The 14027-nt window shown below is 44.3% G+C and overlaps 1 protein-coding gene across 2 annotated transcripts in view; it reads right to left on the bottom strand.

Annotated features, from left to right (window-relative positions):
• Positions 1-247: 247 nt before the first annotated feature.
• LOC119445350 (glutaryl-CoA dehydrogenase, mitochondrial) overlaps positions 248-14027 on the bottom strand; it is a 44046-nt gene continuing 30266 nt past the window's right edge. For both annotated transcript variants that reach the window (XM_037709659.2, XM_049663221.1), the window contains exons 6-10: positions 10832-11051; positions 8666-8769; positions 4466-4591; positions 445-605; positions 248-377 (exon numbers count right to left, since the gene is read on the bottom strand). In XM_037709659.2, coding sequence (XP_037565587.1) covers positions 307-377; positions 445-605; positions 4466-4591; positions 8666-8769; positions 10832-11051 — 682 coding nt within the window. In that variant the 3' untranslated portion in view covers positions 248-306. The remainder of the gene's footprint in view (positions 378-444; positions 606-4465; positions 4592-8665; positions 8770-10831; positions 11052-14027) is intronic.

The raw sequence follows: 14027 nt of genomic DNA, 5'->3' as shown, positions 1-14027 counted from the left end.
TAACAAAATATATGGAGAAAAATACAGCCGCTAGTGGTGTGTCAACACCCCACACACAGACTATGGTTCAATTCTGCATGCACTCGAGCGCTTGTCCCATCTCTGTAGCTTTTGTCATATAATGCTGTTAATTTCCTCAAAATAAATAATGCAGGCAATCTGTGCATGCTCAAACTGCCTGATGCATTTCATTGATTCTTCACAAGACTAAAATGTTCCAGGCTGCACCAAGTAAAATGGGCGTTAGTTGAGTAAAAATAAGCTTTATTGCACAGCGCTCATCAAGAAATATGTCTTGCCAGTCATCTAATCTGTTGAGAATGCTTGAATTCCTGTGATGGCTCTTCCTAGGATCAGTGCATGCACGTCGTGGGTTCCTGCAAAGGTCAGAGTTGTAAGAGTTGTAGCTCACGTGCAAGGCATGTGGAAGAGCGGTGGACTCACCTTCATACGTGTTGACTGCTTCAAGGTTCATGACATGGCGGATGATGTGGTACTCGTCACTGATGCCATTGCCACCCAACATGTCACGGGCAGTGCGTGCAATGTCCAGGGCTTTACCACACGAGTTGCGCTTCACGAGTGACACCATCTCCGGGCAGAGGCTGAAAGCACAATCGGAACTGCTTTGCGCACATCTCAAACAAGTAGGATCCATTTTGATGATAGTGAATGAATCATGTAAAAATTTTTTAAATCACATCGTTTGGTTTAAAGTCCTTGTAAACATTAAGGACCAACTTTAAATGCCATGAGGAGAAAGTAACAGAGAAACGAAGGGGCTCAAGTGTTCTTACTTTGTTAGTGACAAACATATCAAGGCAAAGAAAGCATAGATGTAATCAAATGCATTTTTTAATGAAATTGCAAAATTAATGAGCGAAGGAGAAACGAAAGTTAAAGACCAATTGCTGCCAACGGGAGCTGAGCCCACACTCCCTATGATGCATGCGTACCATATTAGTTAAACAAAAAACCGCACAAAAGAGAGAAGGACAAAAAGAAGATAGATACAACAAACAGGCGCTGTTCGCGCTGTCTCTTTTATACTGTTTTTTTTTTTTCTTTAAGTATGTTACACCAACACGCTCACATCAAACTCCTGCTGTGCCAGATTAGCCCTGGGAGTGACAGCCAGCACCGCAGAGCGGGCTGGGGCAGTTGCAACGTGAAACATGTACAAGTAGTATATGAGATAAACCCTATCATTTATACTTTATAAAATGCTTTTGAAAATCTCATATCCTTATTCACCAAAGCAATGCTACTCCGTGCATTTTGCTCACCCCTACCCATTCTACAGTGGAAACCCGGTTATGCGTACCTTGATTTTGCACGTCCCAGGTTTAATGACAGATTAGTGCAGTCCCAGCGTACTCCCCGTAGAGAGAATGCATTAAAAACTTTGATTATACAACACAAGATTATGCACGTCCTGTCTCGTACAACCCGCGCAAAACTGCGAACTGAACGGCAGATGCGCAAGAAGTGTCACGAGCCACCGGCAGCTCCCTCGCAGCACCATCCCCTCTGTCAGGAGGGATGGTGCCACTGGAAGCCGTAGCCTCCACCGCGGCAATGCGAGGCCTAGCTACTGCGACGTTCGCTACCAAGCTTTTTTCTGTTCGGTGCCGTGTTTTTCATAAAAACAATTCGCACTGTTAGCAATGGCGCCGATTCCGCCTTTGTAATCCTATAAAAACAATTCGCACTGTTAGCAATGGCGCCGATTCCGCCTTTGTAATCCTAGCCAATGGCTTCGAAGCTCGGAAAGCACGGCGCGTTGCACAATGCCGGTTCCCGAAAGCCAGCTTTGCCTCAATACAGCAGTATTACACGGTGAAGCATACCATGAGTGGGAAGGAGCAATTGTCACGTGACACGATATGTATTCCTTAATTATACACGCGTGCACCGCCGTCTCCTATCACAGTACGAGCATCGATACGCCTAATAAGTGTACTGGCAGGCCTTCAGAGCTATTTCGGACGTGCCTGTGGTGATTTGTGCCCTTGGGGGCAGTAACCAGGCATGCATTCTTTTTTTTTTTTTTTCGGACGTTTTCGCGGTCCCTAGGGAGTCTGAGAAATCGAACGCTGACTATATTTAAATGAAAATGAAAGTGGACGAAAAAACGACTGTCGCATTACGCATGCAATGTCCTTACCCATTGAGCTACTGCGGTGTTGTTTTTCCGTCCACTTTTTTGGGTATTTATGCATGTGCACTAGAATTAACCCTGGGAGTGTTAGCCAGCGTGACCACTCACGGTCTTGAATGTAGAACATCCTTTCTGCCGCAAGGCATCATGTGGTACATGAAATTGGGAAAGGGCAACTGGCGAATAAGCCCTCGTAGGCTACCTGAAGGCATCAAAACTGCCAGAAATGAGAGCCTTATTATGTAATGAACCAGAAGAAAGAGAACCGAGGGGTCCGAGTTTTGTAAGTCACAACCACATAAAACCAACAGACAATGAATGACAACAATGTAATGAACAATTCATTAGTGATACATACACACCTTATTTACTTTTAGGTGCAGCACATAAGCAGCAGCAAACTTGGAATGGCAAAGACTGACAAGAAGAAAGGGAACCGAGGGGCCCGATTTTTATTAATCATATCATAAGAAGCCAATAAACAATGACACCAAGTTTGTTTGTTGGCTTCTTATGATATGATTAATAAAAATCGGGCCCCTCGGTTCATAAGAAGCCAACAAACAATGACACCAAGTTTGTTTGTTGGCTTCTTATGATATGATTAATAAAAATCGGGCCCCTCGGTTCCCTTTCTTCTCGTTCTTTACATAACGTGGGCTCGAATCCGGCAACATTGATGCCTTCAGGTAGCATATGTGGGTTTATTCACGAGTTGCCATCACCCAAAAAAAAAAAAAAATGATCACGTGCTCGTGATGCCTGCGGCAGAAAGGATGTTCCACATCCGCCCCTAGGTTTGTGAGTGGTGGCGCTGGCTAACACTCCCAGGGTTAGTTCTAGTTGTAAAACATAACTACCCCAGAAAGCGGATGGGGAAAACGGCTCCGCGGTAGCTCAATGGTGAGAGCATTGCACGCGTAATGAGAAGACGTGGGTTCGTTCCCCACCTGCGGACAGTTGTTTTTTCATCCGTTTTCATTTCCATTAATTTATTATTTCTTTAATTCAATTAGTAAGTACAAGTAATTTCCCCTATGTTGTCTTGGTGTCATTGTTTGTTGGCTTCTTATGATAAAGACTGACAAGAAATACATTGTTTTTAGATCTCAGTGACTATGCTGCTGCTGACTTTGCCTCTCATGCAGGCAAAATCGGGAAGTCTGAATAAACTTGCATGATGCAAGTACGTCTCAGGTGCCATTTAACCATTAAAAGACTTCAAAGGGGCGTGGTTGGAGACTGACGGCAAAACTTTTTCGTAACACTTGACAAGAATTCCTAAAATCACAGAACACTTCTGCCTAAGAATGCTGCTGAATTCACATGTACATTTGTGCGCACTTGCGAGGAAAGGAGTGGAATAGAGTTTTTTCCAAGAAGCTGGGCTTTCAATTAAAGTTCACCGAGGTTGAGCGTTGGGCTAGTTGGTGCTGTATATTTGGTGTTTTCCCAGTGCGTTAGACACGCAAAGCACTAACAACTGAACATTATTTTCCTGAGTGCAGGTATAAATGCGCTTTGCACAAAAAAATGCAATTAGCAGAAAACATCCTACCAAATGTCACTTATTTCGCAATAGGAAATCACACTACTTTCTTGACAAGGATAGCAAAGCCACATTGACACTTGCTAGCTCATTTCAAAATTTTTTGCACTTCTATGATTTCTTTTGTAAACCACAAAACAACAACGGTAACCCAACGTGCCCACTAACAACCCCTTCTACATTATAACTATATTTGCGCAGTCACCACCCAGTTTGTCTTACATGGTCAGTCTTGCATGAAAAAACAATACAGTAAACTATGCCTTCACTACACGACAAGATCTTATCTTTATGCTTGGCGGTGCATCTTTGTCTAGGGCCCGAGTTAACATTGACCTGACAAAACATTTAAAAAGAGTTTTTCATGTGCCGAAAACGTGGCTTTCACACCAAATCATTTGCCAATGTGCTTAACGTTATGGCTAACCTGATGCAGATACAGGATAACCACAACATTTGTGTCTTGTTTTGGAGTTTTTGTTCTGGTATCTACAGCAGCGCTACAAGCGTTCTTATTTGAACCACAGTGCATGATGCCTTTGCCTTTTTTGCTGAATGTAAGAGCCCATGCCACAGCGCGCAAGTCTCCCTAAATGTTCCTTTTTTGCACATTATATCATTAAAAGCTAGGCTTCACCAATCATGCACTTGGCATCCGAGGATGTGTTACATAAGGTGACTTTCCTACATGGCACAAGTACCTTGTGGTTTAACTTCCCCGTGGATATTTATGCCTCAAGGCCTTCTCGACATACCTTCCCTCGTCAAAGAGGCGACCCACACGTAGGCAGGCCTGCAGCCCCAAAGAGATCTCGGTCAGCATGTCAGCCAGCTTCTTCTGCACCAACTGGTTGGATGCCAGGGGCCGCCCAAACTGTTGCCTGCACAATTCATTATGAACCGAGGTGCCCCATCAACAAGCATTATCAAGTTGGTGCTTATTTAAATTGCACAACACATGCTTCAAAAAAAAGTAGTACCTGCATCAACCACGCCCCTTCAACTTCATGAATATCTTTGTCCACACACCTCAGGCAAGCCCTGACATTGTGTCCGTTGCTTTGTGCAACAGTTACAACAAGTTCACATCTGTTCCTTAACATCACCAAGATGCTTTTAGGCTTTCTCACAGCCGGTAAGGTCACGTGAAGGAACAACATTCGCATCAGGCCTCGCCATACTTTGCTTCTCATCAAGGAGAATTGCAAGTTGGATGACGTGCAATTCAATATTGATTCCAATGCTGCAACAAGTAAATGCATCCAAATTTAGCATACTTGCAGACTTACAGAAATGGTGGCTGACCGGTTTTCTACCTCATAGCTGCTTGGCACAGTGACATTTCCAATGGCCATTCGTTTCATGGCTTTTGCAGTGAGAAGAGTAAAAAAAAGTGTTCCAAGGTTGCATGCAATGTGTAATGCATATCTCTGGTAGTACTGCATTCACCAGTCATGTAACCAATGATTTATTTCGAGAAGAGTTCTCCAGCAGCTGCAAGTAATCCCCCTTCCCTGTATCACCAACAAAGGAACAGCAACCGATTGGTCGGTCAGCACTACAATAGGGAAGCCTGAAATTCAACTCGCTCCAACGGAAGCACTGCCAACGCACCTGAGGCCTCTTGGACCACAGTTCATAGAGTGGCTTGCACCCTAGCTTTGAAAGTCTGGCCCTGATGCCAGCCACATTCAGCAGACTTTGCTGCCTTGTGAAGGAGAGAGAGGAGGATGCAGAGAAACGATCAAGGAGAGGGTGAACGAGAGAGGAGCAGCGGAGGTGACAGAAAGAGAAGGGGGTCAGTGCCGTTTTCTTCGTCCCTTGCTCTACCTCTAACCTTGACCAACCCATTCTCTGCTTCTTCTTGAGGGTGGGCAAATGAAAGAGGGTGAGGGAGAGAGAGGGTTCGGAACCCATTGACCAATAGCAAAAAAACTGGAAAATAAAAACGAAATTTAATCGAATAAATTAACAGAATCAATAGCGTGTAAATCAACGGATTTATAAGCTAATTTCACAACCACACATAGCAGCGCAGCGCCTTGCTTTCAGCCATTTTCCAGATGGTGGCTGCCGACAAATGGCAGCTTCCTCATACAGGAGCACAAACTCTACCCCCCACAATGGCGAGGCTTTCCTTTCGGATAAAACATGAGTCCGAGCTTCTGCCATTGCGGTCAGCTGCACGTCAAGCCGGGAACACGTCGCTGCCGCCAATGACACAAACATTATCTACAGTTTGTTTTTCACACAAAACAACAGTCGGTAAATAAACCAATATTCTAATTTTATCTTTTGTGACAAGCAACGACCACTGTCAAACAAGCTGCATGAACAAGAGCTGCGATACGACGTAAGTTACATTTGAAGCCCACTGCAGTGTACTGCATGTAAGACACATGCAATACACATGTGAGCATAACGAGCTTTGTAGTCTGGACACTGTGAATAGCAGCCTCTTATGTCGTGGCCTTTTTTCTTTCTTTTTTTTGTGCAAATTGATGTGATCAGTAATGAAGTGTTCTCAAAACAATGAATTTTGCGATCGTCAGTGGTTATTTCTGAAGCATAGAAAGCTACAGCTTTGAAGCGAAGCGGGTTAGGTTTAGCAGCACTGTCGGCACTGAGCAGACTGGCTGAGCCACTTCCGTTGTCGTCCCGAAAACGTTTCATTGGTGGTGCATCGTTCAGTACGCTGCTGCGGCAAGCTTGCCGTTAGTATTATTGTGCGTGCAGTGCAGTGTCACACGCATGCTTTACCGCAACAAAGTATGTTGTATATGCACCATCTAGACAAAATTTGCATAAAATTTTGTGCATTTTAGGTGATAGCCCATTTAGATGGGTCTGTTCAAATCAGAATTTGTCGCACTGATAATAGTCGACTTCCATTACTTCAACCCTGAATAAGGGGCCGGCATCGACCGAATAAATCGACCGAATTATTTGGCGGGTCGAATTAAACAAGATGCAGAAAAAGCACCATAAACACATCGCCAATTCATTTGGCAGTACAGTTAAACCTCGATAAAACGAAGTCAATAATATCAGCAATTTGCTTCGTTATATTGAAATTCCGTTGTATTGAAATTCGACCTTTTATGCAAATAAGTACAATCGCCGATCAATTGTTTTTCACACAGAAAGGGGTCGCAAAGTTTTCAGCATTATCAGGCAATTAAAAAAAGAAAATTTGAATAAGAAAACAATTTTGTTACAATTTGGCAGTCGGCGACAAATGATACGGTTTCATGCCACGTCGATGATCACATCGGTGGTACGAATGCGAGCCACGCTTTCGTGTCCACTCCGCCCACGCATCACCCGCACTGGGACGACATTATCGTGAAAAGCACCAGCAACGGGAAGCGAATGCTCATCTGCCTCTCGCTTCAACTGGTCTCTGAAACTCGAGATTACGCAGCCTCCAGTACTAAACACACGGGAAGACAGCTTAGATGATGCCACACCGTCTTGGCACGCCAACTCTTTGCAAGATTACTTCTAAAGCAGGGTGCGAGGCTGCGTATGCGCTCAGCCGCACTTACAGGCGCACGCAGACCACAGCCACACTAGAAAACAAGACACACGCCAACTTAACCCCCCCCCCGCCCCCTCGCGCGCTTGATCATGCTATCGCGATGTTGCTCTCCTCCCCCTCTTTCCCTTTGCTCGTGCAGGAAAACAGCGTTCGTGAAGCCACCATCTTTCGTGTCTCGCCCTCGCACGCTTTCACTCGCACCTGAAGCACATAGTGATAGGAGCTTATCGCGCTTGGACTTTATATGAAGCATGACGCAGCTCCACGATGGCGGTCACTTCTGCCACGCGGCGCGTGATTTCAGAGGTGCGTTCGCAAGCAGCGCTTGTAATTTAATCATTTGATCATCCACGGAAGCTTTAATTTATTGTTTTGGTATTCCTTTACGGCGGCAGTGAAATTTTGTTACACTGAAATTGCGTGTAAACACACTTCGTTATACTGAGGTTCTAAATACATAGTGTTTTATGAACAAGAGCTTATGAAAAGGTAAATACTTTGTTATATTGAGAATTTCGTTATATTGAAGTTGAATGTATCGAGGTTTAACTGTACTTGCCAGAGTCTAACATGCCCCCAAATCAAATGCGCACCCACTTTCCATGAATCCAATGTAAAAGAACTAACATAGAAACGACATTAAAGCTCCCAACGCGCACGCGATTGTTTGGCAAGAAAAATTAGCAAGGGTACAATATGTGTTGCAGAATGATGGCCAGTTTCCTAAAGTCAGCTTCGCTGCAGTACATTTGTGTTATGCAGCAAAGCATACAAGCATCGCGAAAGCGGTTTTGGTTTCCAGCCCAATTTCCTCTGAAAAAAGAAAAGCATGCATTAGAATTGGGTAAATACCGTAATCAGATATTGTGAGCTCTAGTTATTGCTCAAACGAAAATCTTCCTAGGGCATGCCGAAAATGGGTGTTTTCGACGGGAGATGATGTGTGTTTAGCACATTCACTGTCCCCTAAGCTCCGTCGCGACAGATATTAACACTAAAAGGGTCGCTACTGGAGTCACCATAGGAGTCGGGCACATGTATGCTGATTAGTCAAGTTCGAATTATCTGGTGAAGGCCAATTTTAGGATCGAAATAACGAAAGCTTGGGCCCACAGAAATGCATTGGCGCTGACTATGACCTTCCGTCAGGATCAAATTAACTGGAGCCGAATTAACAGAAGTCTACTGTATATGCAGACTAAACTAAGTGTGAATAATCATATGTTGTATGTGGGTACATTGTAAGAGGTGTGAATTGTATTGATGCAAAGTAGGCTGCCAACTGCAGCCGCCCGAGTGAGTGTGCACAGTGGTTGGTGCATGAGCAATTGGCCATTATTAAAAAGGATAACCGTTTGATGAGCATCAGCTGTGTAACAATATAAGTTAGAGCTGTGCTGAAGACAAGACTCACCGATCAAGAGTGTACTGTCGCGCTGTCTCAAAGCAGAACTCAGCTGCACCCAGGGTGCCCCAAGAGATGCCATATCGGGCGCTCGTCAGGCACTGGAATGTTGACTGCACACACACACACACAGCAGATGACGCATGCACTTATGCACCAGACCTGTTTGCCTCTATCTCTCTGCACACAAACGCCCTCGCTCAGCAATGGTGGACACTCTTTCGTGTGAAATGGCTTGGCTAAGAATGGTTGCTACAAGTGCATCTAAAGCACAGCACTTGTACGCTGTCAGCACCGTCCCCTTGTTTGCGATGTGAAAGCTGTTGTTGGCTTGTGTACAGCAAAAATACCCATCACTGAAACATGTCTGGAATACCAATGTTCCCTCACAACACCGTGTTGCATCAACAGCCGCAGATTCACAGTACCATGACATTAGTGGAGTAGAAACGGTGTTCCAAGCACATTGCAGCATTAGTTGATATAAAAGCGAGTGTCAGTGAGTTCAACCTACATGGCCATCATCTCTGAGATGCCACGGAGCACCACTTTCTTTTCTATGCAAGCAACAGCATCATCCATAAATGTGACAATACATTCGTGGCACCACCAGACAAGTTAAGGCCAAACTACATGTACGCGTGCCGGGGCAAAGCTTGCGTCCACGCGCCTCGCCTGTACGTGTAGTTTGGCCTTTAGGAGAAAAGAAACATGAGGATTTCACTTGTTGTGAAAGTCAGTTTAAGCGCAGCTTTCCTTGTTGTTTACGAGGAGCACTGTTTTTATTTGGCAACCGTTTGCTTAAACCACACAACCTAAATAATGACTACTTGGGCCGTATTCTGAAACGTTCCACTTTGGCGAAACTTCTTTTTTGTTTTCAGGAGAGCTGATTGGCTGGCTGAGCAAAATTGAATGACATCACGCTCAACCAGCCAATCAGCTCATCCAAGTTTGCTAAAACAGCCAATCATCGCATGCCTGAAAGCGAAAAAGAAATTTAGCCGAAGTAGAACGTTTCAGAATACGGCCCCTTGTTAATTTAGTTGATAATGCATTTCGATTTTTCATGCAAGTTATCTTATATTTATTTATTGTTATTTTATTTAAAAATACCTTACAGGCCTCAACAGAAGCATTGTGTAAGGGTGAGTCGTACTAAAGTCTACAAATTAGGATAACAATAAAAAAATATAACTGCAAGACAGACGTTAAGTACAAAACTAGTGATCACAGATATAAGATTGCAAGATATTGCAGTTCGGAAAAGATGATACGAAGTACAAGATGACAACTATGCATGATAGAACACAATAAGGGAAATGCACAAAGTTTTATACATGCGCAAAAAAAAAAAAAGTTGTATGAATCATGAGGACAAATGGACGTGCTGAGTGCTATCAATGAAGTGTTTAAGCAGATGTTTACGAAAGATGTCGTTATTGCGCTGCAGGACAATGCAGTCCGAAAGATTGTTCCACAGGCGGATTGTTCCACAGGAGAAGTTAAAAGCATGTGTAGTGCCATAAATGCGGGTGTAGCTGTAGTTATTATGTAATCTATGCGATAAGTAAGAGGGACGAAGTAAGAGTGACCAAGTGGCATGGGCGTATTTATGACAGAGAGATAAAAGGGCAATGTCTTGTTGGGTTTTTAACGGGTAGAGTGAAAGTTCGCGCTTAAACTGGGTTACGCTGAACTCGTAATTCTAATTCTGCGAAATAAAACGACATACCCTGTTCTGGATCACTTCTAGCTTGTCTATTAAGTATTTTTGATTACGTGACCAGATGGATGAAGCAGTACTTTAAGTGTCGTCTGACAAATGTCCACCACTTTGAGTAATCCAGCTCAAGGACTTGCTATCTGCCACAGACAGTTCTTTACAAACTCTGGATAGTGTAAAAGAACCGTATTTTTCTCATTGGCAGAATCAGAAAATTGGTATATTTTTCTTGCTAAAAAATTATGTGTGCCATCTGCACACCTTTGATTTCTACTTGGAACCCAGAAAAACTGGGTGCGTGTTAGAATCAGGCAAATACTGCCAAATGAAACAGTGGTAGGTGTGGGCTTGATTGAATGATTCAATCAGGTTTGTCAGTCCTGTCAAAGTCAAATGAATAGAATTCAGCTCTACCACTGACACTTTTGTTGTGAGGGACGCCGAGATACCTTGAGGCCTCGCGATGCTGGCAAGAGGGCGTCCTCAGGCACGATGACATCCTCCATCATGATCATACCGGTGGGCGAGGCACGCAACGAGAACTTGCCCTCAATGCGTGGCGCTGTCAGCCCCGGGGTGCCCTTCTCAAGCACGAAGGCCCGGATGATGCCGTCCTCCTCACATTTGGCCCACACCACAAACACATCGGCTTCGGGTGAGTTGGTGATCCTGCACAACAATGCACCCTTCATCTGCTAGTGTTTGCAGTGCATTCATAAAATTTGCAAGCTGTTTAAAACAGATCCTTGGCATCACAGGTTGTCTGTAAGATTGCACACAAGATTAGTACACGTCTTCATCAGGAACCATCTGGGGCAGCCTCAGTGGTGCAAGATGTCTCACACTGTGTACAAAGCATAAGAATTTAAAGTTGCACCGCTGCGGGATGTCTGTAGCTTGGAATACGTGTGTATACAAAACCAGGCATTCCAAGTTGAATTATAAGGAGAGAATAAGTGACACAACGGACATTAACTGTGCGGGGACGCTCGACTCTCTTACGCCCCTGTTTTCACCGTGCAGCTGTGCGTAACTGCTAGATGGGGTAGTTGCAGAGTAGTACAGAGATCAACACTCATGTCTAGAACAACGGAGCGCCGCGCTCGGGACTGCACGAGTGACATCTACAGTTTGAAATAGGCCACATCTGAGCATGCGCGGTGCCAATGACGCGCCTGCCTCGCATTTTCTCTCCTTGTTTATCGCTGCGGCTGCAACAACTGCTTTGGCCGGCAGAAGCACTGTCAACGGTGTAGCGCCGCCAAAAAAGAAAAACGCGAGGAATCGCCCGGCTCGGTGCCCTTATACTGCATGCTTATTCTCAGTTTGCGGTATCGTCATACCACCATTGCATCGCACATATATCTCGTGCATCGCGCTGTGGATTTTGCATAACGCATTGCATTTATTGCCATCTGTTAGGAGTGAATTTTACAAACCTACTTTCATCATTTATTGGTTGTCAACCCGCCAACGTTAATTGCGAATAATTGTAGGTTTCGATCGCACATACAGAAAAATGTTACCTAGATGTTCTGAACTTACGAGATTTATTGAAATCAACACATGTAGGTTCCTCAAGAACGCTGTCAAATTAAGCACAACATACATGAGTGGTAAGCGGAGGCATTTCCTTGTGCGTTTCGTGAGCGAAAATTGTCAATAATAACATTGTCAATAAGAATAAGCTGAAAGCATAGCTTGCACCGGGCACCGAGAACAATTTGCTGCGTTTTTTGTTTGTCTGTTTGTTTTTGCGCTACACTGTTGACAGTGCTTTTGACGGCCAAAGCAGTTGTTGCAGCCGAGGCGATAAACAAGGATAAAAATGCAAGGCCGGCGCATCATTGGCGCCGTGCATGCTCAGATATGGCCTATTTCAAACTGCAGATGTCGCTCGTGCAGTCTAGACATGAGTGTTGACCTTTGTACAAGAGAGGGCGCTAGTGTTCTGATGCTTGCGCCACCTGATGGCATGGATATTACAGGTGCAAAGAAAACAAGCTACCATCTCTTGGGATTGGGGTCGCTAGCGCACGCCCATCGGCATACTTCGAGGGACCGTCCCGCAAAAGCCTTCGGAGTGGGGCACCCAAATGGACAAAACACGATCGTTTGAACGCACCGCCATTCGCATGACTGTACACGCGAATGATTAGTCATTGGTGTCTGCAAGGGTGAGTTGGACGTCCTCAATTCGTCAGCACCCATCAGTGTGTTCCATTAGTTGTAATTCGGTTAGCTGACATTGGTGTATAAAAGGCACAATAATGCCCCTTTGATTGTTTACACTACTTTGCCGTCATTCCTTCGTCCCAAGACCACATCTGAGACCCCGCAACTGATGACACATGCAATACAAAGCACTTTGTGGTGATGCACGCACAGCATATTGCTGTCTGGTGTGTGCATTATCACCTAATATTTTCTCTTATTATTTATATGATCATTAATAAGTACGAGAATTTTGAGTGCAGTCAATATCAAATTTCTTTTACTCTCTAAGGAATGTAAAAATGTAAAAAAACAATATGAATTCATACAGAAAAAAGCAATTTTCAGCCTCGTGCACTAATATGGTGGCACTACCACTCCACGACAAGCAACGTAACCTGCAGTGTAATTTCGTGCATTCCAGTTGGGCTCTTCCAGGGGCACAGACTAACAACAGCGGCAGAGCGGGAGCTGCCACTTTGATGTCACCATGTACTACACAAGGTATCACTGAAGGCACTGCCGCAAGATGCTCATCCGCGTGGATGAGGAATGGGCGTGCAATTACTCGGTTTGCAGGCAAGCACTTGCAAACCGGTGATACTGTCACACATGCGTCTCTTTTTGCAAGACGCACAACACTAATAAAATCTCTAAATAATCTAGCAATTGAGTACTGCAACTTTCTCGCTTCGTTTTTCTGATGAATATGCATCACTGAATTAGCTTGCGGGCACTCACATGGCACGCCTCGCTTTCGCTATGGCCATGTATCCCTGAGGCCAAATTTTAATGCGATAGCGTTAAGGGCCCCGTGTTGCAGAAAATCCAGCATCGGCATAAACATCAGTGCGTCTGGGGCATCCCTAGCAGAGAAATTCATTCAGAACCACCCCGATCGCGATCAGAAGTGTACATGTGACACCGGTGTAACAGTTTCTTGTTTTTTCGATGCGAAGTTCTCGCGTTCGCGCACCCTGTGTTTGTATATATATTCAAGTGCCTTCCAATTAAATACAGTGTAGACCGCTTATAACCTAAGTTGCCGGAGTCACGAATATCCACACTATAAGCGGTATCACACTATAACCAAAACAATGATTTTATTTCAATAGCAATTACATGGACACTCCAGGCGCATTTCTGCTTTCACCATGACATTCCGTACAAATTCCAAGGGCGATAAAATTGTCACTGTGCGCCGTATGCTGTATGTACAAGTTAGGGATGGGCGAATAGTGAATTTGAGGTTCGAAGCGAATTCGAAGTGAATAGTGATTTGGTCGAATAATTTCGAATCGAGTAGTTAAAATAATATATATCACATATTACAGTAAAACCTAGTTAATTGCCAAATTATCAGGGTATCCAGAAAACAATAAGCAAATGCTTACTACGTCAGCACGATTTTATTAGTGTAATGGATGAGCA

Source organism: Dermacentor silvarum, chromosome 3 (assembly GCF_013339745.2).
Source record: "Dermacentor silvarum isolate Dsil-2018 chromosome 3, BIME_Dsil_1.4, whole genome shotgun sequence".
Classification (NCBI taxonomy): Eukaryota; Metazoa; Arthropoda; class Arachnida; order Ixodida; family Ixodidae; genus Dermacentor; species Dermacentor silvarum.
This window is presented reverse-complemented; position numbering and strand designations above follow the sequence as displayed.